The following is a 25,841-nucleotide window of genomic DNA, read 5'->3' as shown; positions in this document are numbered from 1 at the left end:
TGAAGAGAAAACAAGAAGGCCAAAGGAAGAGAACCTCAGTGACTTGTGCGAGCGTGGTGATGGTGTGGCTGAGGTCGTTGTAGACGTCCAGCCAGGTAGGCGCAGCTCCGGGCTTCCTTGGGGTGTCTGGCGAGGGTGTTGACAGGAAACGTGCGATCCGCGAGGCTGTCCAGGACGTGTTCTCCAGACGCAGGTTGACCAGAACAGCGACCTCTGGCCGCCTCAACAAATCCTGTAACACACAGACACAAATTTTATGAAAAAAAAACATTTTTAGCACCAAATGTCCCATAATATACTAATCAAGAGATAGCAGCTGGTGAGTCGGACCTGCAGCAGCTGAATCTCCACACTGCTCTCCATGTAATTCTTGATTTGTGGTCCCACCTCCATCCAGGCTTCATTCAGCTCCTGGAGGACCTGCAGGTCCTCGAATGTCTTGTTCACCTTCAGAAGACACACCTTGTAGTTAGCTTAGATGGATGTATTTGATTCACAATGCCATTAGTTGTCTTACAACAAGTCCAATTGCAGAATATACTTTCTTTCTTTTTTTAGATGATTTATTTTTAGGCCTTTATTGACAGGACAGCTGAAGACATGAAAGGGGAGAGAGAGGGGCGAATGACATGCAGCAAAGGGCCGCAAGTCGGAGTCAAACCCGCGGCCGCTGCGTTGAGGAGTAAACCTCTATATATGGGCGCCCGCTGTACCAACTGAGCTATCCGGGCGTCCAGAATATACTTTAATCCAAGAATTATTTTAAGATTTAAAAACAACTGGTTGCTGGTCTGAGGACATTGCAATTATAAGGTGTCTGATTTCTCCGGCTGAATTACCAAGATATCCCAAAATTTGAAAAGTTTGTCAAGCTCCTCTGTTACAGTTTAAGGGCACCTTCAGACAAAAATAAAAAACGATCCGGCGATTCGAGACAGGGTTGTGCGTCGGTGGGGGTGTCACTTAAATGGTTCATTTGAATGACATCCTGTTGTGTTATTTAACCCCCCAATGTACAACAAATAGACTTTATATTTCACAATTATTGTGTTCCGTCAGATCGTTTATAGATCTAAACATTTCCGACCGCACTTAAAGGCAGCTTCATTTCACGGAGACAGAGAGAAAGAAAAAAGACGGAGGGACGGTGCTTTGCTGTTGCAGGAAACAGTCAGCTCTTACACAAACTCCTGGGCAGTTAAGTGCTTGTGTTTCATTTTGTGTTTTAAAACTTTTTTTGTGGCAGCGATAGAGGCAGTGATGTTTCCTGTTTACTGCACGGAATTCTCACACCGCCTCAAAACGGACTGACAAGTCTGATGACCGGTTACATGATTGGCCACCGCAGGGTGACATTGGGTTGCGTGTCTCCAAAAGTTGAATCGGTCTCAACTTTTGACCACAGGTCACTGCAGTCTTTTTCAGATCCCCCCTGCAGCCCCAACAGCCGCAGCATAACCACACTACCCCCATTTAAAATGTATGGTAAGATGAACGTAACTTAAATAGTTGGTGCTTATTCTTGATGACAACTTGTCCCTAGCGGACAAAACGTTAGTCAGGTGACAATCCTGGGACGCACTCTCTGTACCTCTTTCATGACTTGTTGTACTGCAGGAGTGTCTGGTGTGTACAGCAGTTTTCCAATAAACAGAGGTTTTATTCCTCGCCACACAATGCGAGACAGAGGGTTGGACTCAAGACCTCGGATCAAACTTTTACAGAATGGAGCTGCATGGAGAAAGAACAGACCAAACGGGACACCTGGTTAAACACTCATATCACAGCAAGAACCCGATGCTCAGTGGTGTTATGTTGATTTTTGTGGTCCTAAAGAACACAAAAAGAATCAGATTTTTCATGAGAAAAACGATTTTCTATTTATCTATGATGAAATTGCATTTACAAATCAACATAAAGAGGAGCACGTGCTTGGTTTCAGAGTTGTAAAGCAGATAATCAACTTGAACTTTTGCACAGGAAGCCAATCACTCATCTTTAAAATATCAGTTTCCAATCATATCAAAGCCTCTTACTGGTGTTGTTGTCATGGTCCATGTCTGTGTCTTCAGTGCCGTTTGTCCCTAAGAAGGACTTGATGTCATTGTCCTCATACCAGTTGAGCGATGGGATGCGCTCACCGCCAATCTCAGGGTGACCGCACATGATCCTTGAAAAAGCACGAAAACTCTCCCTGGGCAACGCTGAGCGATTCTCTGGAGACAGAAGACGAAGCGCTGCGCTCATGTCCGCAAAGCTGGAGAGAGAGGACAACTGAAAGAAGACAGAGAAGTAAGGGCGAAAGTATTTTTAGAAGGAAGAATATAAAGAAGAGGGAAAAAATACACGGAAGAAAACAGATTTAAAAAAGATGACATTTCTTTTACTCCTAGAAAAGTTGGTCCATTTTATTTAGTCAGAAAATAAGAAAAACATAATGTAAAAACAGACGGAGAATACTACTAAAGAACAGCAGCAACAAAACAAATAAACAAAAACAAACGATGAAGTATACAAAAACAACAAAAGCTTAAAAATCCACTGGACTGCAAGGTTGATTACACCCCACTTTATTATTATATACTGTATACCTTTTGGGGCATTTTTAGGCCCTTATTATGACAGGACAGATCTAGACATGAAAGGAGAGCGAGGGGGAATGACATGCAGCATAAGGCCGCAGGTCGGAGTCGAACCTGCGGCTGGCGCGCCGAGGACCGAGCTTCTGTATATGGGCGCACACTCCACCAGGTGAGCTACCCAGGCACCCAACACCACACATTATTAAAGAGTTACAATATAACTACAAAAGAACAATACATTCATGATGCTCTGATTTGTTTATGGTGACTTATTCATAATAAATACAAAATTGCAGCACCTCCCAACAACTCTGTCCAATCAACAGACCGTCAAACAAAATACAGACACATGAAAAATCATGTGTGTCTTACATCATCGATGAGGACAGCCAGCTCCTGGGAAACGGAGGTGACAGCCTCACTGATGACCCTGAAGTCTCCGGCATTTGCCATCAGACGGTCTCTCTGACAGGAAGGACAGACAGACAGGTTTACTGATAGTACTGTGGTTCCTCAGATAAACAAGCAACTCAGTGTCACAGGAAACAGACAGAGAACTGTATTTGAAGCCATTGATTTTTGCACTGGAGAGTAAAGTATTTATTGCAAAAGGTAGCGGTTTCCTACTGTGAAGAACTTGGTAAAGTCGAGCTGAGAGAGGAAAAGGCGTTCGGCTTCCCGCAGGACATCAGCTGGCAGGTTACACAGCTGAGTCTGGAGATCCTTCATGGCGGCTTCTCCTCCATCCACTGTCAAAAACTCTCCCAACATGCTCGCGTTACACACCAAGTCCTTCAGCTGCATCTGAGCTCCAGCCACTGAAACCTGGATGGGACAAAATTGATGCTCCACATTTTCATTTAACAGTTGGGCTATGAGACAAATAATACATAAAACTGGTTCTTACCTGTAAATATCATTTGGGTTGCACATGCCAGGACAGATTAACCAATTTAACAAAAGCCACATCAGAGGGTCCTATTTCTATGCATTACACGTTTGTTATCCAAGGATTTACAGCCGATGCCTCACCTGAAAATTGAGACGAGCCTTCAGCAGCTGGTCCACAGTCACAGGCGACAGGCTGCCATTGGTCAGGAGGAAGGTGGAGAACGTCTCATTGGCTCTCAGGTATTCTTCTACTGGGAGATCTACAGCAGAAACACAAACATTAGGTGTTGCCCTGTGCTAAAAGTAAAACACACTGTATTACAAAAAAAGTCCACTATATTGTGAATAGATCATTCAAAACAAAAGCTGTTTGCAGGTTAGTTCATGCTCTGTGACATTATAGCATATTCGTTGTTTTTCAGGTAATACTTGGCATCCAATACTTATATTCTTACTCATTCTGCTCACTTCTGCCTGAAAACTTAAACACAATTTTTGACTGTGGCTGTCTGACTTTTGTCTGCTTTAATAAGAAGGATTACATCTTACTTATTATGTCTGAACCGGTGTTGTCGGCAGATGTTTGTTTGCTTAAGTTTTTATTTGTATTTGTAATATTTTTCCTTTTTCTTTTATTGAAATGATCAGGACTAGCGCTCCTAATTTCATTGTATTCAGTACAATGACAATAAAAGGCTTTCTATTTCTATTTATCAGGCATTAGGCAGGTATCAAAACATCATTTGTAAAAACCTTCCAGCGCCATTATGTGCTATAATTCAACATTTAAATTGCACTCAACTTTGGAGACAAAAATATTGAGGTTGAGTTATTTGACATCTGCATTTTCCTCACTCATGACTGTGTCTTTCATCCGGAAGGCTAGCTCAATCGTTCACCTAAAGTGCTGGCTTGTATGGTTAGATTGATCTTGGAAGGTCAACCAGGCAAGTGACCCTTTTTCACTGTGAGGTTCAGCTTTGCCTTTTTGAAATAGTTCTGTCCCCTAAAGCTATAACCTAGTGAAATCTTTACATAAAAACAATAGCAATTTGAGGTTAAAAAAAAGCTGCTTTATAATATGTTTTTTTATAAAGCATATAATTTTTTATATAATAATTTTTTTACAGTATCAGTGGGCGAGGATTGTGGGAGTCAGCAGATGTCTAGTAAGCCAGTAATGTGGGATTCGTTGCAGAAAAAACCCACCGAAGAACCTGCTTTCATTCATCCAATTGTTTTTCTGGGATAGTCATGTAATTTAATCTACCCATAGCAAAGAGAGCAAAACAGCCACTCTGTGCTGCTTTACAACAGCAGTAAATGGCCACATTCATACAGTCACTCAACACCTCTTTCAAGCCATTCATACAGATCAGCTACTCGCTGCTGTTCTCAGTCTTGCCCAGATAAGTACTGGGAACAGAGCTGGCTCTGAAAAGAAATCTGAATAAATTCAATGCTTTTATTGTATTTGATGGTTTGCAGGGACTTAATCCTGCTATAAATGACATTTCTTTCTTTAAATGCCTGTTTGTTTTTTTTGTTTAATAAAGTAAGGAAGTTATTCAAAAATCAACATTTGAGTAGCAATCTTTTTCATGAGTGCACCGACATCATTTGAAGTAAAGACCTTCTTCTGTTGTTTTTACTGATTTAAACATTGTGGTCATCTTGTTTTCCTGGACTTTACCACACGAAGACCTTGTTTAAACCACACTACAACTTCACTGACAGAAGCCAAAGCTCTATTGGGTTTCTCCATATACATAATTCATTCTGATTCTTAAAAAGCAACCTTAAAGATACCTTGACATTATATACTTCTGTCCATACTGTGTGTGTTTTGCCTGCCAAATGACTCAACTCACTCATTACTGGTAGTATTATGAAATCGAATTACCTTCCTGGCTAGTAGTGCCCATCTAGGGTTTGTAATGAGAAATAATAACAAAGAAAGTATCACAGTGTCAGAATGTCAAGGTATCCCTTCAGGTCGGCGGTAGAGGAGATTCAAATAAGCTGTGGTGTACTTGGCCAGGCTCCAGGTCTCTCTCCCAGCCTTCGGACACTCTCCATCAGGTCCTGAAAGCCTGAGAATCTCTGGTTTCCACTGAAGGACAGAACAGTCTGTGCGTCCACGAAAAGACGAGACAGTCTTGAGGAGAAAGACAACAAAAGAAGTCTTTAGTGGGACAAACAAGTGCAGTTAGGTTACATTTAACTACTGCAGAACAGACTTGTTAGTTAATCAGTAAACACCAACTTCACATCTGCAAACACTACCAACTGTGTTCAATGAAGGGCACAGCTGACCCAGAATTTAACTTGGGCTAACTGAAGACATTTAGTCATTTCTTGGATGAAACAAAGTCTTTTGATTGTTTTGTGCAGATTAAACAGAGATATAACATGTTTGTTAGTGAACTTTAGAGGTGTTGGTAGGCAGATTTTGTTTGCCCTCGGTTCCGGTATTTGCACTAAGCTGAAGCTTCATATTTGCTTCCTCTGCTCTAATTCTCTATAAGAAAATGAATATCAGTATGTGTATTTCTCAACATGTAAAATTACTCCGGTGCAAATGCAAAGTCATGCAAAGTACACAAACTGTTGCTAATAAGCTAAAACATGCTAGAACACAGGTATGGTCTTTCCAGTTAGTGACTTCCTACATTAAAAAAATTATCATCTTGCTCAAAGACAATGTATTACTTCATCTCAACTGTTAGTTAGTAGGCAATACTGTAGTTTGAGAACACTGGAGTGGGTCTTTAATAGCGGCTGCACCCTAGTCTACACTACCATTTATGAAGCAACACTGCAGTCTGGTCTACAGCTTTCTATATATTTTATAAACAGAATTTAAAGTAAATTACAACAGGCTGAAACATTTATAAAAAAACTTTTAATTCATAACATAAATTTGGACTGACTGCAGTTTGTCTGTTTATCTTTTCGGCTACTTTATCCTACAATGACCCAATGGTAAACTCCACCACTCCAGACAGCTGTCCATGTTTTTACCTCCACTTTACCTACATGGAGTTGTCAAAGTTGCCAAATTGGCCCAGTGTCTCCCCTGGTGTTGGGCTGTGGAAGCAGGGGTTGTTGATGTTGCAGATAATGCCCTGAATCCAGGGCAAGGTGCCTGCTGATGGCAAGGCTTTGTTTGGAAAGTGACCTACAAGCAAAGGAAAAGAAAAAGACAAACAGTTCAGTATCCGGAGATTAGCCTTGATTTGAAACAATGAAAATAGTGTGGTAGTGACCTGAAACACAATCTACAGGCAGCGGACTGAATAATAATCCCAACATAATCCCAAATGCTGTTATGTGAACAAATAGTGTGTGTTTTTTTTTTTTGTACAAGTGATATCAAACTATAATGTTATCTTCAACCTGATGTGAGCTTCTTTTACATGCAAGGCTGATCTTAAGAAAAGGGAAGCGTTTTTTCACTTCCTCTTTATGTAAATGACTAGGAATATACATATGAACAGATAACATGCACAGCATACACATTTTTGATGCTCCCAAGCAAAATGTACTGTATGTTGCACCAGGTAGTACAAAACGGTTCTGAATGCTTAGTTCCCACTCCTTTACTTGGAATACATTTAATCTACAAAGTACTTCCATCTAGAAAATTACAACATTTAATGAACATACAGGAAATTCAAACCCCTCGTATCAGCACTGAAAAATTTAAATTGGTAATCTGCAAGGTTCTGTTAAGTGTTTTTCTTTTGTTACTGGAAATTTCACTTTTTCTACAAAAATTAATTACCCAGATGTAGCTTTTAAGGGTAATTCATAATGCAAGGCATACTGTAAACCGACTAGCCTGTATTGTGTCATGTAGTGAAGCGTTACCATGCGACGTTAAATCACCTTATGCTTATGGTGGACTTCTCAGAGAAGGTCAAGAACACAACAGGTTAGGAAAACAAATGTGTGTGCGTGGTAGAAGAACCACTCTCAGTGAGTTAATCCTCTTTAGCTGGTTGGCATTAAGCCATTTTCAGATCTGTGTGTGGTGTCTGAAAAGACATACAATACATAATATCACTCACATTGGCTCTGTTTGTAGGGAGGGTGTGAATGACGAACAGAGATGAGGATGACAAAGAGGAAGAGCGGCCAGAGGAGCTCGATAATCAGCTGGATCTAAGAGGAAAACATTGGGAGCTGTTATAAATAATCAATGAGCTTTACTGATCTCCATTAGAGACCAGCAGGACTATCCCCCAACCCTGTCACCTAATGCAGCCTACGCTGTAACTGACACATATAGTAGGTATTTTTTTAAATGAAACTTCAGAAGTTGTTATAGTTAATTAGTGCTATGAAGTTGTATAAAATATTGATTTAATAAGCTGTGTTTCATATAATATTTATCTTTACAGAATAAACAAACTACATAACAAAAATATTCTATTCCTTTCTGTGAAGTGAAAATGTGGCCACCTTGTTCCTCCTGCGGTATGTAATGTTCTTCCAGAGCAGGAGGCCAAGCTGTCGGAAAACCCCCATCGCTCTCAACAGCTACCTGACCATGATGCAAAGCTGGAAAACACAAAATGTGGTGAGAAAAAAAAAAGACAGTGTCAGCAGGGCGCCGTAGTTGTCAAGTTGTTGGGGACACACGAAATGTGGCTGCTGTGTCCTCTCTTTAATTACAGCTGGGGACATTTATCGCATTTCATCGTCCTCTGTGTCTAGCCGTTTCCTGTCTTGTCCTGTCTCTCTCTAATGCCACCTATACAATAGAGGCAAAAGGTTCGACAACAAATCATGAAAGAAAGGTTCAGCAATGGATCAGTGTCTAATACACAAATATATACAGTAGGGCTGCACAATTAATAGCAATTGTATCAAAATCGCAATATTTGTTAATAGCAAAATATGTGTCAAACCATTCTGAATGAAGTACATCGCAATTGCAATATCAGTCAAAATAATCACAATTAGATATTTTCCTCATATCGTGGAGCCCTAATAGACAGGCTCTACAGGTCTCTTTGGACAAAAATGTTTGCCAAATGAATGAATCGTACTGGCAACTTTGCTCACGGGCAGCTACCATGGTAGCAAGAGGAAAATGTTTGCAACATACATACATACAGAGAATGTCAAACTCAATCAAGAAATCATTCATTTCAGGCTGAATGACAGACAGTAACTGACTAGAGCGTAAAAAGGATAAAATATCCCAATTTGACTTTTAGTCCATTTTCTGTAGGGTTAGTTTGCTTTTTTCCTTTTCTTCCAAATTGTTTGTGTAATTATTCACAGAGCAATATACATGTATCTGCAGTCCTTCCAACTTTCAACTGCTATCCTTTAGGCACTTTTTTCCTTTTACATTTAAAGATTAAAGTGATTATAAAATACTTACTGACTCCTTGTGTGCTGTTCTTTAAAATGTGGTAATTTGACTTCTGATGTTGACTGTGAATAAGCTCATAGTTAATGATGACTGTAGTGACAAACTGTAGCTGACCTTTTGCCTGCAGAGGCAACGCCTAATCCTCAGCAAAAAAAACCTAATTTTATTTAAACTTTTATATTTCACTCTCTCACCTAAGACACACACATGGATAAAAAAGTAAAAACATCATGTAAGTGATGGATCCAACAGGCTGTTTTTATATTTATTGTGGGTGAAGGTTGTCTTATGTGCCTGCTGTGATCTGCTCAAGATGGACAATCCCCTGCTTTATCTCAAAATCCTCCTGATCCTAACAGCTTACCTGTTTCACTTAGATACTATAACATTTACTTTTGCTCTGTGAATGCTTCCAGATTATGGTCTCTTCCTCGTGTTTGTGCTGTATAATTACCTGAATATCTAGCTCATAATGTGTGCCAGGTTAGAAAGCAAAAGCCAGGCTCACTTCCTTTGCATTTACAAAAGACATTATGTAACTTCAAAGTCAAACAAGTTTTTTTTGAATTCATCTGTTTAACATTTCAAGGCTTTGTATAGGATACCTGTAACGTTATTGTAACCACTGTATTTTGTTTGTTTGACATTTTTAACCTTTTCGTCTCTATTTTGACCATGCCATGCAAGTATTTCCCTTTTCAAAGCTTTATGGAGGAAACATAGGTAATACATTTGCCACTTAATGTAGCAAAATAATCATGTAATGATCGTTACACCTCAAAAAACCTCAGTTCATAATATAAAATGAATTTAACTACCGTAAACGTTACAAACTAACGCTATAGACATTTCATTTGGGATGACATTTATTCAAACAAAAAGTAAAGTAAAAACATAATTTAAATTATATTATAAGCTACTACAATTACCAGTTTACTTGTCCATAACTAGTAGATAACACACAGGTAATTTACCTAGCTAACAGTAAGCTGAAAAGGAAGAATGGAAACTCTTAGCTGACGTTAGCATGTTGCGTTACATAGTGATGGTTAGAAATGACCTTTTCGAAAACAATTAATATAATGCAATGAGCTACTAGGACTCGTTAGACTGTTGTTGATGATTACCTTTCTGTAAAATAGGTGATACAATCTCCTTTCGACACAGCAGCGGCGGGTAGCTTGTCATTGACTCTCCATTTCCCTACTGTTTGTTACAGCAGGTGTTAGCTGAAGAAAGTCCCGCCCAAAGGCGACGCTGATTGGTCAAATTACGTCCCAAGGGTGGGGTCACAGAAGCCGGTAATGAATCTGATTGGCTTTTGTCTATGTTTTGGTAAATGAAGACGGCTGATTGGCCAGGAATTGACAGAGAGCTGTTATTATGTACATGCTCACAGAGCCTTGGATAATAATCTTTGAATAATATTTACATAAAGACATTACTTTATTAGCACAAGCAGCATATGAGAACATTGTATATTTGCAACGAATTAAAATAGCAGTAGGGATATGAATGAATGTCATGACATTTGCAATTATTACATAGACATATAAGAACTGTGCTATTATTATTAGATAAGCTGCAAAGACAACACATTTTAAGAGCTTTTAAAATTGAAATATACATAGATCTAACTCGGATGTACTTAGGCACGTCATTTGTTTTAAAATGAAAAAAACTTAGGATCAGAAACTTATAAGAAACTTATTCAGCAACCATTGACGCTCAATAAATAACATCAAGAAGATATCTTACAGATCATTTTAATGAACATCCAAAACAGCAAATTCTTAAAAATATAAGCATCTCTATGAAATAAGGCAGTTACCTTTTATTGTGCATGATATCTGCTTCCTGTCAGGCACAGTCAAGGAAGCATTGTATGAATGAACTAGAGCGCTCTGAAGCGTTTGACAGACACTTGATGATATGCACGTGCATGTGAGGGACTGGAAGTACATGACATTGAAATACACAGACTAATTGTCCTGATTCAATAAGGTTTCCCCTGCAAGCACGTTCAGCTCAGGCACACATGGCAACCAGGCTGGAAGACCAAAAACTCTAGAGTAGAGTAAACTCAACACCATTGACCACAACGTAAAAGTTAGTGAAGTCAAAATATATTCCGTATATGAATTATTGAATCTCAGCTACTGCCTGCATTGTTAAATATCTGATAAATATAAGTGGAGAGTTACCATCTATCCCTGTCACTTTAATATATGCTTCCACACAATATTACAATGTACTTTACATCTTAAAAATAAATGGCTAGACTATTTTGTTGTATTCAGTGTTTTGACAACAGCGTATGATAGGCTGTATGATCAATTGCATAATATTTTCTTAGTTTGGCAAAAGTTCATGTTACTTTAACACTGTGCAGTTTTTTTTGTCTTTGATGCAGCAGGAAGTGCTCAAAGAAACACTGGCTGCTCTTGTCCTGTTAAGAGTCGATATGTTGAGGCTGGCATGGTCTTCAAGTGAATCTGCCCAGAGGGAGAAAAATCAAACTTTTAACTGCGAGAACATGTCATAATAAACAGCTAACTTTGAGTGGAATACATATGACTTTATTTATGATGAAATAAAAACATAGTGTGAATTCATCCCTTCTCACCTCTCCGACAGCATTGGTCAGGATCTGGATGATCTTGTCGTGCGGTGTGGCGACGATACTCTGCCCATTGATTTCAATGATGCGGTGTCCAACACGAATGCCTCCTCTCTCTGCTATGCCGCCCCGCATCAGACTGCAGATCTGCAACAGAAAGAAAGAGGAAACTTTTACGTAAGATTATTTTGTCAAAGAACAGGAAAATAGAACAACTAACTGCGAGGGTGAGACAAACCTGAGTTCAAAAAGGACTTAAGCTTAATAGTGTCAAAACAGAAAATATGTATATTGACTTACAATGCCGTCCTCCACGCTGAAGCCCAGCTGAAACTTGGGATCTGGCCTCCTGATAATCGCCATAGTGACTGGCGGACAGTGGACAATGCTAAGCTTCACGTACTTTTGGCTTTTTAAGTCCTGATGATAGAAACAAAATGTGAATTAGAGCACTTATGTTACTGCAGCATTTTTAGAATGCGTTGGCAGTGTTCAGTGGTGTTGACTCTTGTTTTTTCTCATTGATCTGTCTGACCACAGCTAAATAGAACAATAAAACAAGAAGTTTTGCAAACTTCTTTATACATTATGTGTTTTCTGTTAGTTACAGTAAGTCTTTATCCCAGTGATGAGTGCTGCATTACTACCTCAAAGGTCTGCAAACACTTATCACTTGTCTTCTCTTTAGTATTTTAACAGTTCCTCAAATTTTTTAAACATTGTTTTGATGTTTTTTGGTATGATGGCAAACGCTGACTGTTGTTTGTTTGCCATTCAGACTTTAATGGTCACTACCCTCTGCATGTGAAATCTTACACATACAGTACACTAATGCAATACAATGCTATTAACTTATTATAGTATTTTGATTAAGAATGGCCTCACAAATTACCATAAAGTTGACTGTCTCAGAACATTATATATTTCACAATAATACAATTCAGTGCAGGGCTGTCGATGGCATTATACAGGTGTTCATGATATTGTGTCCATCAATGTTTCAAAGGTTGTGCTCTACCTTAATGACAACTATCATCAAATATTGAATATAAGCACAAACATATTGGCTTTACACAACTGGATGAATACTGATAATGGCCCTGTAGAACCTAATTAATATCTGAATCACTATTAAATCAATAATAGCATAGTCCCACTCACACTGCATGGACACACAGTGCCATCTAGTGCATCCTAAGGACAGTATATTTGCTGTGAAGAAGGCACTTGAATGTACAGTGCTTACATTTTATCTGAAAACCCATCAATGCTGCCATTCCAGGATAATAACAATAACACTGTTATTAGTGTTGATTAGGGCTGTGCTCGACAGAAGAAATTCTTAGTTGACTAACACTCATTAAATTGTATCGACTAATCAATTAGTTGATTTAATCGACAGATCTGTAAATCTGAGTTTCTCCGCAAAGAGTCATGCAAAAGCACCACTTTAATTATTGTGTTTAACACCAGAGATGTGCTCGTACGTGTCTTGGAAATAAGTCGTTCAGCATGAAAAAAGCATAAAACATGACTAAGACCAAAACGACCGATTAGTCGACTAATCGACTAAGAGGGAGCAGCCCTAGTGTTGATATAGTTATTGTTATTAAAATCACTGTGTTCATAAGTTTAAGTTTGCCCTTCTTACCCGGATGATGTTCTGGCAGGTGGTGATGGGCAGACCCACCAGACTGGTGCTGTTGACGGACATGATGCGGTCCCCGATGCTGAGCTCGCCGCAGCGCTCAGCAGGGCCTCCGTGGAGGAGGTTGGCCACCACCACAGTGGGCAGGATGGAGCCCCAGCCTGACTCCACCACCGCCAGACCCAAGATCTCTCCAGCGGCCTTGGTGATGGCGACCTAAACCACAGACACACAGCACACAGCAATGCAAATGTTTTCATTTGGTTAACCAATCATTACCCTGAAATACATTAAAATACATAAATCCAAGTTGACCACAGCAGCTGCAGAGATTTTTCATTGTTGTATTTTAGGCTTTTTTTTTTTTTTTTTAAGATCCTTTTTTTGGACTTTTCCGCCTTTCATTTTTGACAGGACAGCTAGGTGAGAAAGGGGAGAGAGAGGGGGGAGAGAGGGGGGAAGACATGCAGGAAATCGTCACAGATCGGATTCGAACCCCGGACCTCAGTGTCGAGGCATAAACCTCTCAGTAGCTGTGCGCCTGCTCTACCCACTGAGCCAAACCGGCCACGTATTTTAGGCATTATTGATAACATGAAATTACATCTTAATGACATGTATTAAAGGCCCCTTGTTTGTGTTAAGACATGTAGCCACAATCATTCTGCTTACGTCTCGGATGTTCTGAGAGTCAGAGAAGTGGGCCAGGTCTCCGTTGTAGAGCTCCTGACTTTCCAGGTAGTCACTGTACTCGCCAGGCCTCAGATCGCTGGCCTTGATGCCGCTGGCCTGAAGAAACTGCTGGTACGCCACTCCGAACGCCTGACCGATAGCCTGGGCTATGACCTGAGCCTGGATGGACAGACAGGGTGGAGGAGAGAGAACTGACTCAGGTTTCTATTTGTAAAATAAATGTTCTTCCTTCACCGTTTTACCTTCCATATTCATATGAACAAATGAAAACAAATTAGATAATTTGCAAAACACTAAACAGCGTACCCAACACTTATGTCAAATACTGAAACTAAAATAAGAAAAAAAGAGCATAAAGTCTAAAAAGGTTTCCTACTTTCCTATGAAAGTAGGGAAGTAAACTTGTCTTTACAGTTTCATCAGTTATTTGTTACAGTTACTTGTTCACTGCCCCCCCGTCCATTGTAAATCTCATTTTAAAACAGTTCATATAAAAAGAGTTAAGTTGGGAAAGCTAGCAGTAGACGCATTGGCCCCATGGCCTTTAGTATCCCACAGCTAATTAGTTTCTAAAAAGAAACCCTTCCTCCCCCTATTCAGTCTTGCCAACAGTGGGAAACTGGGACGACAGCCAGACCATTTTTAAATTCAGAAGAACTCGCTGGCTGTCTGGGGGAAGGAAACCAGGCCAAGCTGAAGCTGAAACTTTTGTCCGGTGGAAAACATCACATTTGATCTAAGATGCAACATTACGGAGAGCAAAAGACCCCTTAATAATGTCTTGACTTGTCAGCCCGTTTGGGAGCTTTCCAGCTAAAACAGATGAAACGTTGAAGTTGTGGCCAAAATGAAGATCATAAAAGCAGGAAACACTATTTTATACTCCAAATATGAGATCTAATAAGTCAAACAGGTTTCCTGTTTTATAAAAAAAAAGACAGTTCATGACCCTTTAACTAACTCACATCGTCAGAGGAGAAGACGTGGCAGATCATTAAGCACTTCTTCTGAGGCCGGGAGGAGGATGAAGAGGAAGAGTTAGAGGCTGGGTCCCCATCCTGACCTTTACGTTTCCTTCGTGCCATCAGGACGACAATGTTGCCAATGTCTGCAATATAAGAGATCATCTGCAGAGCGTGATCCATCATGGCTTCCTGAGTGGAAATGAGACATGAGGGTGTTATCAATATTAGAAACAGAGAAAAGACAGGAAGGTCTGGTTTGCACTTGCAGACTTGAAACTTGCTTGAGATAGGTAATTCATTACAAAGAACACTGTCCCACCTTTATTTTTTATCAGTTAAGTTTGTATTGCCTGGTACTCTACTTTGAAGCAAAGACCCCTTAAAAAGTCTCATTGATGAGGAATTCAAGGACACTTTCATTTCCAAAAAAATCAGCTACCACAAAGCACTACATTGATGAAAAAAATGAAATGCAGAAGACAAATATTGACTTTGTGAAAAAGGAGATTTGAAATGTTGCTGTTAAGCAGGCGTTTATATCATAAATCTAATAAATCTGAGAAGTTGTTGAAGTTGTGAAGTGTTCTTTAATGCAACAACAAGGGAATTTCAAAAAATATATATTAATGCTCACAAATCAAAACTATGTGGTTCAAATTGCCAAGAATGTTATTTGTAATTTTTAACTGAAACCACAATGTTTAAAACAACAAAAATCACCCAAAAAACTAAAATGGGATTATTTTTATATCCATAAGCATGGTGCAATGAGGAGCAACCAGCCATGCAAATAGGAAGCTGACAGTGGATGACCCACTTTGACTCTCCTGACAATTCAACTACATAGTGGAACAAAATAGACTCTACTGAAACATCACTGCAGAGCTCTCATGTCTTGTCACCATTCAATTAATTATTAAAGGTCCCATGGCATGAAAATTTCAATTTATGAGTTTTTTTAACATTAATATGCATTCCCCCAGCCTGCCTATGGTCCCCCAGTGGCTATAAATGGTGATAGGTGTAAACCGAGCCCTGGGTATCCTGCTCTGCCTTTTGAGAAAATGAAAGCTCAGATGGGCCGATCTGGAATCTTCTCCTTATGAGGTCATAAGGAGCAAGGTTACCTCCCCTTTCTCTGCTTTGCCCGCCCAGAGAATTTGGCCCACCCATGAGAGAGAGACATCATGGCTTTCAAACAAGCAAAGTGACAGTTGGTCAAGGCCACACCCCCACCCTCCACCTTGCCCCCCCCTCTCCTCCTCAATGGCTACAGACACAGAAATGGCACATACTAAGGAAAGCTCATTGTGGGACTGGCTCTAGTGGCTTTAATTCTGCACCAAGGCTGAATTTCAGGAAAGAGACTTCAGATACAGTATTAGGGGACCACTGAGGCCTATATAAAAACATCCAAAGAGCACCATGTCATGGGACCTTTAAGGATTCTTGCTGCCAGAGCTTGGCTTGAAGGTGATACTTTAAAAGTGCAATGCTGCCTTGGATTTTAATTCCATTACTCTTCCAATAAAACGGTTTCCTCAAAACACTTTGTTGATGAACTACCCCCATGTAACTTTAGATGAAATAAGATGAAGTTAACACTTTTATTTGAAACTTGAAGATCTTGATTCCAAAGCTGTCCATGGCTAACACTATTATTATATTTTCTGAATTTAAATACATCCTACACCTGACATCCATTGAGATACCACTAATATCCACCATCAGCATTTGTTGGCTCAAGAGCCTGAACCAATTTAAAGTGGTAGCGGTGACACTATTAATAATACTGAAAACATGTATTAGTTGAGATCAAAATGTCATGTGCTACAAGGAAATGATAATGCAGAAATAAATGTGGTCCAAAAACCCGGAACGAAAGAAAAAGAAATTAAAAACTATGAGGTAAATTTTACACAACCTTTTCTAAGCAAACGCACCTGTGTGTCAGCAGTGAGAACTTTGATTCGCTGGGTTGAGATGAACAGATCCACATCTGTCATTGGCTGGGACTCTCCCTCTGGAGCCTGAAACAAACACAGTCACTGATATCACTAACATGATGATGACATCAAAAAACATAAAACAGCTAATGCCATGATAGAAGAATTTCCAAACTTGTGTTTTTAGTATGACAGAAATCCCTTACTAGGACAATACCACACAGCAACAGCAACTGCTTATTTGAGTTCACCTTAATGCGGTCCACAGCCTCCTGAGCCTGTGTCATACGGGCGTTTGTAGAAGGGTTCTTCTCTGATTTGATCTGAGTGGAGCCCAGGTATTTGGCACCAAATATCACTCCATCCAACAGGTCTTCAGGGTCACACGGACCAGGCACTAAAAGAGTAAAACACAAATACCTGGCCTCATTTATTTTTCGTAACATTTGACACAGAAAAAAAAAATCCAGCTTTTTTTTAGAAGACCAAAGAAGTGAGCTGAAGTGACTCACCATCTTTATATGAAGGATGATCAGCACTCTGCAATGACAGCAACAAGAACAACAATACATTCAGTTCAAGAGAAATTAAAAAGATAATAATTCTCATTATTGATCATTTTAGTTTCTTTGCATACTTAAAAAGACCAAACATTTTGTGGATACAGCGTCACAAACACTTTGAAGCCTTCTCGCTTTTCTCTGTTTTACAGAATTATTAAAAAAATACCTTGAGTTTAGTTTTGGCTGCTTATCGGACTGAGACAAAACTTTGGTTTCTAGTTAACTTGTGACTGCCATCAATTATGATTCAATCATTTTCACATTTTGTAGACTGATAAATCGATTGAACAAAAAGGCAACTCATTGATTAATCAACTGAAAATATTTGTTACTTTCAGTCATGACAAAAATTACTGACGACAATAAAATGTTATCTTTAGTTAAACTTGATGACAATTAATCTACTTTGTTTTACATTTTGGTGGAGTTGATCTCCAGAAAAATCTTTTTCACACAAATGTATAGCATCCATCACACCCCTGTGTCATATCCTCCTTTGTGCTGATAATAATAATAATAGTACCTCAACCTACCTGCTCACTCTCCGCAGCAGCCTCCTCTTCCTCCGGAGGCTCTTCGCCCAGCTTCATCCACACTGGCTCAGGATACTCATCATCAGGCAGGGAGGCGATGGAGTCCTCCCTGTGCCGCTGCTGTTGACCATTCCCATGATGCCCCCAGAACCTTTGAGCGTCCTCTTGGCTGTAGGAAACTGACACCACAGCGTCCATGTCTCCTCTGTGGGGCAGAGAGGTGGCACCGGGTGTAGCGCTGATCTCTGTGAACTGCAGCAGCCCCAGCAGGTCTCTCTGGTGGCTTTCAGAGAACAGCAGCCCGGTGGTTTCAGTGCTGTTGTCTGTCATTAGGGAGGGAGAACAAGCTTCCAGCTCAGACATGCTAGGGTACTGGTGTTGGGCGAGGTGAGGTGGCGTCCGGCGGCTGGGATGAGGCTCTTCCCCCATCAGCTGGAGCTGGCTGAGCAGGGTGTGGATGCGGCTGTGGTCTTCATCACCTGATCTCCTGTTAGCAACCTCCTCTTCACTGACCCTATTAACCACGTTACTTAAGGTGACCTCCTCCTGGTATGACCTAAGATCCTCCAAGTCCTCAACCCTCACCTCCTCAACTGCTTCATCCTCCTCTTCCAATTCCACTTCAATATCCTGGACTGGTTCTAGAATATTACCCACAAGCCCCTGCAGGTTCACGTCGAGTGGAGCCACAGTGTCACTCACGCCCAAATGTGGTAATACTGTCTCACCCGGACTGGCCTTGTCCAGATTGTCAACAGAGAGAGAGAAGCTGGGGTCATCCAGCTCCTCTGCTGAGACCGCCTCGCTGGAGGAGTCAGACCTCCAGTCTAATGGAGGAGGCTCGATCAGGTTGTAGGAGTCCACATCCTCCAACTCTGAACCTGGCAGAGCTGTCTGTCTCCTGATCTCAACTTCAGAGTCTTCATCAACAGGGGCAGTGGCAGATTGCAAAGAGTCCGACCGATCAGCGGGGCAGACGTCTGAGTCCATTTTGAAAGAAAGCCTGTCAGAGGAAGAGTTTAATGTAGTCATGAGTAACTGGGTTAATATGGTTTTCCAACTACATGATCAGTAATACAGTAATTGATGTAAATAAGAGCTGCAGCACTCATAACCGAACTGCCAGCATAACAAAAGGTTGTCTCACATGTAGACACCATCAGTTAAAGCTAGCACTATCTGAAGTACACATCACCATGACCATCAAGATAGATAAAAAAACAGCCTAAAGCTCAAAGTACAAGGACAACATTCACAATATGTGTAACCATAAAATAGACCCCCAGAGAACCACACCCCTTTTATCTATTAACAATTTTAATTAACAATTTTAAGTAATTCAGTTTCCATTACATATGCACCCTAAAATATAATACCCTAAAGTATTCTCAATCGCTAAATGTAAAGTTAGCTAGTAGTATCTTCAAGCAACATTCAATTTACAAATCAGAAAGGTATTCTGGTAAATTAGGCATATAATAGATCCACAAGGCAGTATTTAAAGAAAATCTCTGTTTTGATACTGGGTGACAGTGATACAGTAACGTTACTTCAGAGACATAATCCCGACAACCAAATATAAAGATACATTCTGCAGATTAGCACACTACTTGTAATAATTTGGATGTTGCGTTAACGGTGTACAGAGTCGTCCGTCATTCAGAAAAGGGTCGTATGTTAAATTATTACGTGCTTTGAAAATAACTTTGAATACACAACATGTCATTGGAAACTTGCTCATAGCTCCAAGACAGAATTTAGGAAACTATAATTTCTGATCTAAATAAACAACATAATCCTGAGTAACGTTAACGTTACACTTTTTACATCGAGAGTCAAATAACGTTACAGCTACATTTGGCTATTTCTAAAATTAGCTAAATGCTAATTATTTAGCTAATTACAAGCCTAGCACCCCAAGAGGAGCTCATTTAGAAAATGAGTATTTTTTGTTAAAACAATGGGGTTTGAGCAGCAAAAAGAGCAGCTCTCACCTGATAGTTTAGGTCTTACTCGTAGTCTTTGTGCCCACACAGAGACTCCTCTGGGTGCCACGACAGATGAGTTGACGTGGTTTGAGATTTGAGTCTTTTACAAAACTTTGGCTTTGTTTTATTCGTCATACTAACAACCGCTGCACCATAAAATATAATAATTTCACATAATCCAAGAGTAAAATAAAAATTCACGGTATAAAACAGAGTTTTCTTAACATTGCTGTCGAGTCGACAGCTTTTATTTATTCACTGTCGCTCAGTAGCTGTGCTGCGTTGACGTGCTGTTGTAACTTCCCTTCTCATCTTGGTTTCTTCTTCCTCTTCTGTACACAGCACACATATACACATTACTTAACCCAACTCTCTACTTAAAGCACGAATTACAAACAAATCTTGTATTTGATCGAACATATACACTTATTTTATTTTGAGTCTAAGCACTCGATGTATAATTAAATGTAGCTGTCCTATAACTGTTATAATTACAATTTATGAATTGGAAAATAAGAAGTGATAAGCTCTGATTTTGCAGACTGAAAGTGGGTATCTGGTAACGTTAGCTCATAGATAGACGTTAGCTGACATGAGGTGGATTAAGGGCATTGGAAAAAGACCCTTCTTTTAATAGCGATCCTTCCGTCAGCACCTGAAGGCAACAGTTGCCGACGTCATGTTGAGGCTTTCAGACCTGCTAAATCAAACATCGAAAAAACGATCCAACAGAGGAAAGACAATTCAATTTATTTAAAAAGTAAATTAGTTTACATTATCTAAAATAACTTTACATATAATTAAATTAAGCAGCTGTCCCATTTGACCAGTGACACAGACTGTGTCCATATACAACTTCATCAGTGTTGTCTGGGAGCTCTTCTACTGATTCTTAAATGCAATTCAGCTAATGTCAACACCTGAGGAAGTTATTAGTGAAACCAGTTGTTGTAGTGTAGCTTGAGGACATTACATCCGTTAAGTTGGTCTTTAAACAGTAGGCCTATGTGAAACCAATCTAATTTTTACTTGAGTGATTTCAGTAAAAATAAAAAAAAGTGCAAGATTGAAAATTAGGTGTATGGAGCGTGTATATAAGGCAACAATTTACCAGTCTTTTAACTGTCATTGTATCTCTCATAAAATCACCCCACAGCTTTAATTTATAAACACAACTATTTATCTTTCCTGTACTGTAAGTAGGAGGTATTATGTGCCAAATACAAAGTTGATTCACCCCAAGGAGCTGCCTCCAATTAACTATGTCATCAGGACTTCATTGTCATGCAGTATCTAAATACTGATTTCTGAAAACCTAACAAAGTACATTGAACTAAACTCCATGTAAATACTTTTATCCGCATGTAACGACACATACATTCTAAATACATTTCACATTTGTGTGATTGTGTGAGCTGAGAAATAATAACTAAGGAACATTTTAATTGATTCATCTCATTATTAAGTCTTGTCTCCAACTGTCTGATGACAGACTTGAATGTCCAAATAGTATTTGAAGATGTTTTTGCCCCTTTTCCAAGAGGCTTTCAGTGACATCTAATGAAGCACTTGGACGACTACAGTAGCTACAAGTCTACTTAGATTCACATATCACAGGTCGTTATAGGTCCAGATGATTTTTTTTATGTTCTTTAGACATTATAGTCGGTACAAGATAGAAATAAATCTCCACAGACAGTCGGACAGGAATCTGATCACATTCCAGATCTGCTACACATCCTTTCACTCAGCATTTTCCACCAGTACACATCATTCATTCAGTCAGTCAGCAATTAAAGCACCTGATCTATTCCTCACTGTGAGGTGAAGACAATGTACTGTCTGTCTCGTTGCTGTGCCCAGCGTTCATCTGGATCAAACCAATCAGAGAGGAGATGGTGCCCATCAGCCCCACCAACCAGTTGGGGAATCGTCCCGCCCACAGGAAGCCGGGTGGCATCCAATGAATGGCATTACTAAGATCAGCCATGCTGCTGAGGATGGAGAGAACTTCCCCACGCATCTGTCTGCGGAGCTGAGAGCGACTGCAGGAGTAAAACACACAGGATCATCAGGACATTTTCTTTTACATTACAGAACAATGTCTCAGTGTGAGAGTGATTACTGTAGAAAAAAAAACGTATAAACACCTGTGGCCAGCTCCATCCCTCTCATATCTCTTGAGCTTCTTCTTCAGTAGCAGCAGAACTCTGAGCGATCTAAAGAGATGAAGAGTCACACTCACACTTCATCTCAGACTGACAATGTTTCATTGGCATTTGCTCCAAATTCAGCAAGTAAAGCAAGTGACTTAGTAGTGCTCAATCTTACAAATGATTCTGTTAATATGATCAGCATTTTCCTAAATAAATAGGTAAAATAAATCCCCTTGTGATATATTTTGACAGGTGGAGGAAAAATATGATTACAATATATTTAATTTACTTGAAGGATAAGGCTAGCATTATGCTATATTTTTCAAATCCCATGAATAGACCAAAACCAACAACGTGTTAGTATGTCTTTCAGTATTTCCGATTTATTTTTCCTCATGGTGGCACTCCACACCAAGCCCATTAGTTCCTAATAAAGATCTTCACAAACACGTCACACATATATAGTTTTTTTGTCTTTTTTTTTTTTTAAATGTTCAGTAATTTCCTAAAACAGCTGGTCACTGTGGTGTAAACGTAAGGATTAATTATATTATAGTAGTTCATGGGGACTATTTTTAGCCATGGATTCATACACATGTGGTGCTCTAGTAAGTATAAAGGAGCAGTTTGTTGTTTTGACTGAAAAAAAAAAAGGTTTTGTCTACACAGAAAACACTTGTTAAGTATCAATTCATTGTTGATTTCAGAAAGAAATTTGAATTTAGCCAGCCTTATCCTTTATGTTCATTGTAGTAATAAATTATGAATTCTGAATACTTTTGAATCATCATATAAAGCGACATTTGTCATTTCGCCACTCCATTAATTTAATGTCAGTGTTTCAGGTCAGATTTGATGTTCATAGAGACGGGATTTCAGACCTGAGTATTCCCAGCAGCAGCGAGGTTCCCCACAGCACCGTGCCAAACAGCCACCACTTATCAGACTTCACTTTGATCAGCTCAGCATCAGCAGCCCACGCGATGTGTTCACAGGGGTAGTAGAGCTGGTCGGCCACGTTGGTCAGCACCGATATCCAGCGCACACCCACGTCCTCCTCCTTCCAAAGACAAGAGGCCATATGCTTTAATGCTGCACTTTACAGGTTAAAGCTGCATATGAATGTGTCATGTCAGCCCATTGGTTTCAAGAACTGTTTTCACACAGAACGCAACTATTTGATGTGTTTAAAAACATTATATTTATATTTGTTTTATCCATATTTTTCTCAAATCAAACATTTGACCACCTTGCCATTTTCAACAAGCTGGTAAGGAAAGCCAGCTCTGTGGCCAGGCTGGAACCCCTCTGATCCTCTCCGTGACATATTATATATTATATATACATTATAATTTTTTTTCTTATTATCTTGGTTTAGTTCTCAACTCTTAACTATACCTCTCCTGTGTTTTATTCTCATTGCTGTTGCTACTATGACACCTGAATTTCCCTCTGGGGATTAATACAGGTTTATCTTATCTTATATTTTACTGTATGTACATTATATTAAACAGACACTAAGCACCATTAGTTATATTAGCCTGGTGTACACTGTTTACATAGACTTGTTGACTCTGCAATTAATCACACCACTATCACTCTATCATGTAATTTTGTTTCCAAATGCTCTTGTATAGTTTGTATTATTATTCTATTCTTATTTTATGTACCTATTTATTTTTTATTGTTACTTTCTATTTGTATCTGTATTTATGTCTGTCCTTGTACTCCTGCAACAATCAAACTTCCCCACTGGGGATCAATAAAGGTTTATCTTATCTTATTTTAATAAAGATTAAAGAATTTTAATTTTGAATGAATCAACAGTGTATCCAGAGTCTTAGCAAACACCACCACTGTCAAAGCTTCATGGGAACTGTAGTTGTTGAACACTAACACAATAATCACAACTAATACTTTTATCTTTTTTTAAATGAAAAAGTGTTAAATTGTACTATCCAATACAATAGCTGATGCCCATTTTGCTTAGAATAAGGAGAGAACCCTATTATCGCGTTTTAACCCTTCAGACAAAATAAACCATCTAGTGGAACGGAAACTAATCCATCCCTCCCAGACTGGATTATGAAGAATGAAAAGACTGAATGGATAAAGAGGATGGTGCAGTGTTTTTGTTGTTGTTGTTGTTGTTGTTGTTGTTGTTGTTGTGTGGCTCACCCGGCCTCCAAACCCATAGCTGTGGGAGTAAGCCAGCATGGACAGATCATCAAACAGCCTCAGCACCGTCCGGCAGTGGCTAAGCTGAGCAGAAAACAGCAGCAGACGTTTCCCGAGCCGGTGAGATGAAACGTCTGTTTCTGCCTTCCGGGAAAGAACTCCTCCAACCAGCTGCGAGCCATAACAGACAGTCCTGATCTGAAAGACAAACGGAGGAAGAAAAAACACATGGTAGTACTCAAAGTACCTTTAGGAGACAGGAGTGTTTATGAAAAAGGAGACTTTACTTTCAGGGATGTAGTGAAAGCTGAATGTATTTTAATGATTTGTGGAACTTATTTTTTTTGTTATTTGAAAAGTTAAAACGTTTTGAAAAGTATGTTCTAATAAGCCACCATTTATGAATGGCTACTAATCCTTTATAGATCAGTTATAAGATTTAAAAGAACAGTTCGGGTTTAACAACTACCACTCTCTACTAAGCCACCCTATGTAACCATTACTCATCTGGAACGAACTAAGTACATTTACTCAAATAGCCTACTGTACTTAAGTACAATTTTTAGGTACTTGTACTTTACTTAAGTAAACAAACTTAACGGAGTAATTTTTACATTGTAGTATTACAACTTGTATTACCTCTTCGACCACTGCCAATACCTTTATCAATGATTAATACTGGCTTCTATTTTCCTGTCAAACGTGCACACTCTCAGGTTGAATGGATGGAGTATAAAACCAAAACTAATATAAAACTAATGAACTACCCCATATGGATAACAGTTTGGTGTTCATGTGCACCCCTGATCATTTAAATATTTAAATATAAAACTACACGAGTAACGTTACTTACAACTTTATCTCTTCCTCTGTATGACTCCAGGAGTCGGACAAGAGACTCCACAGACGGCTGCATATCTGTCTGTCTGTCTGTCTGCTGTTGAAACACTCTCACAACGCGGTGCAATAAATAAACACTGACATATGAAGCTCCTGCGTAACATCTCCATTACTAGCTAACTGCTAAAAGCTGGACTTTGAAACAGGAAGTACCCCAATTAGGACTCAAGTAAACGATCACCGATTCAATCGAACCTCTTCGTCTTCTTTTTTTTTGGGGGGGGGTTCTGCATTTAATCGACAGGACAGCAAGTTGAGAGAGAGGGGGAAGACATGCAGGAAATCGTCACAGGTCAGATTCGAACCCTAGACCTCTGCGTCGAGGCATAAACCTCTAAATAGATGTGTGCCTGCTCTACCCACTGAGGCAACCCGGCCGCAATATTACCAAGGGGGTAAGCTTCGCTTCAGAACGCGAACCTCCGATGGCGCCATTTTGTTGCTACAAAGGTATCACCTCTTGTTAGCATTACACTGACCGCCATTTTTTTTTTTACGTCACTTGACTGCGAATAACTTTACATCTGAAGCGTTTAAAGACTCTGTTTGTCCATTGTTTATTTCTAAAGAAACACAACAATGTATAAAAGCCTCCATTACCTTGTAATTGACGTTATGGCTCCGTAGCAGACGTTTTTGTAAAAATACGCTAACGATTGTGTCATAACCAAGTGACTTACTGTCGCACAGTAGAGGAATTACAGTATAGTACAGGAGAAGCTCGCAGGCAGTTTCGACTTACATTAGCTGTTTAGGTTTAATTACGAATGTTAACTAGCATGTTAGTTA

General features: G+C 39.5%; 3 protein-coding genes across 7 annotated transcripts in view; all 3 read right to left on the bottom strand.

Moving 5' to 3' along the window:
* abca7 (ATP-binding cassette, sub-family A (ABC1), member 7) overlaps window positions 1-10,095 on the bottom strand; it is a 39,496-nt gene extending 29,401 nt beyond the window's left edge. For 2 of the 5 annotated variants that reach the window (XM_028586843.1, XM_028586846.1), the window contains exons 1-12: window positions 9,990-10,095; window positions 7,941-8,039; window positions 7,547-7,640; window positions 6,513-6,654; window positions 5,507-5,631; window positions 3,615-3,733; window positions 3,210-3,407; window positions 2,955-3,047; window positions 2,037-2,274; window positions 1,583-1,731; window positions 331-447; window positions 35-232 (exon numbers count right to left, since the gene is read on the bottom strand). In XM_028586843.1, coding sequence (XP_028442644.1) covers window positions 35-232; window positions 331-447; window positions 1,583-1,731; window positions 2,037-2,274; window positions 2,955-3,047; window positions 3,210-3,407; window positions 3,615-3,733; window positions 5,507-5,631; window positions 6,513-6,654; window positions 7,547-7,640; window positions 7,941-8,006 — 1,539 coding nt within the window. In that variant the 5' untranslated portion in view covers window positions 8,007-8,039; window positions 9,990-10,095. Of the gene's footprint in view, window positions 1-34; window positions 233-330; window positions 448-1,582; window positions 1,732-2,036; window positions 2,275-2,954; window positions 3,048-3,209; window positions 3,408-3,614; window positions 3,734-5,506; window positions 5,632-6,512; window positions 6,655-7,546; window positions 7,641-7,940; window positions 8,040-9,989 lie in introns of those variants that run through there. The other 3 variants (XM_028586844.1, XM_028586847.1, XM_028586848.1) reach the window with 2 other exon arrangements.
* A 517-nt stretch (window positions 10,096-10,612) lies between these two features.
* si:ch73-40i7.5 (amyloid-beta A4 precursor protein-binding family A member 3) lies at window positions 10,613-20,486 on the bottom strand. The gene is made up of 11 exons (XM_028587809.1): window positions 19,825-20,486; window positions 17,831-18,833; window positions 17,247-17,274; window positions 16,986-17,131; window positions 16,732-16,818; window positions 14,789-14,977; window positions 13,803-13,982; window positions 13,134-13,346; window positions 11,783-11,902; window positions 11,489-11,629; window positions 10,613-11,357 (listed from the first exon to the last, which is right to left on the bottom strand). The coding sequence occupies exons 2-11, from the start codon at window positions 18,818-18,820 to the stop codon at window positions 11,286-11,288; spliced, it is 2,166 nt and encodes a 721-aa protein (XP_028443610.1). The 5' UTR covers window positions 18,821-18,833; window positions 19,825-20,486; the 3' UTR covers window positions 10,613-11,285.
* Window positions 20,487-21,439: 953 nt separating this feature from the next.
* On the bottom strand, window positions 21,440-25,355 carry pex11g (peroxisomal biogenesis factor 11 gamma). The gene is made up of 5 exons (XM_028587810.1): window positions 25,006-25,355; window positions 24,153-24,350; window positions 22,856-23,034; window positions 21,969-22,037; window positions 21,440-21,863 (listed from the first exon to the last, which is right to left on the bottom strand). Exons 1-5 carry the CDS (start codon window positions 25,066-25,068, stop codon window positions 21,626-21,628), a joined length of 747 nt encoding a protein of 248 aa, XP_028443611.1. The 5' UTR covers window positions 25,069-25,355; the 3' UTR covers window positions 21,440-21,625.
* Between the last annotated feature and the right edge of the window lie 486 nt (window positions 25,356-25,841).

This window comes from Perca flavescens, chromosome 9 (genome assembly GCF_004354835.1).
Source record: "Perca flavescens isolate YP-PL-M2 chromosome 9, PFLA_1.0, whole genome shotgun sequence".
NCBI classification, from domain to species: Eukaryota; Metazoa; Chordata; class Actinopteri; order Perciformes; family Percidae; genus Perca; species Perca flavescens.
The sequence above is the reverse complement of the archived record's forward strand: the minus strand, read 5'-3'. Positions and strand labels throughout refer to the sequence as shown.

What these genes read in the sequence shown, in the direction of transcription:
- si:ch73-40i7.5 (XM_028587809.1), bottom strand. Translation starts at nt 18,820, where the DNA reads ATGGACTCAGACGTCTGCCCCGCTGATCGGTCGGACTCTTTGCAATCT. An exon ending in TTCTCACTGCTGACACACAG is followed by an intron (nt 14,978 to 16,731) that starts GTGCGTTTGCTT and finishes ATTTCCACTCAG; the next exon opens with GAAGCCATGATGGATCACGC. An exon ending in TCAGCGTGGAGGACGGCATT is followed by an intron (nt 11,630 to 11,782) that starts GTAAGTCAATAT and finishes TTTCTGTTGCAG; the next exon opens with ATCTGCAGTCTGATGCGGGG.
- pex11g (XM_028587810.1), bottom strand. Translation starts at nt 25,068, where the DNA reads ATGCAGCCGTCTGTGGAGTCTCTTGTCCGACTCCTGGAGTCATACAGA. An exon ending in ACAGAGGAAGAGATAAAGTT is followed by an intron (nt 24,351 to 25,005) that starts GTAAGTAACGTT and finishes TTTGTCTTTCAG; the next exon opens with ATCAGGACTGTCTGTTATGG. An exon ending in GCTATGGGTTTGGAGGCCGG is followed by an intron (nt 23,035 to 24,152) that starts GTGAGCCACACA and finishes TGTCTTTGGAAG; the next exon opens with GAGGAGGACGTGGGTGTGCG.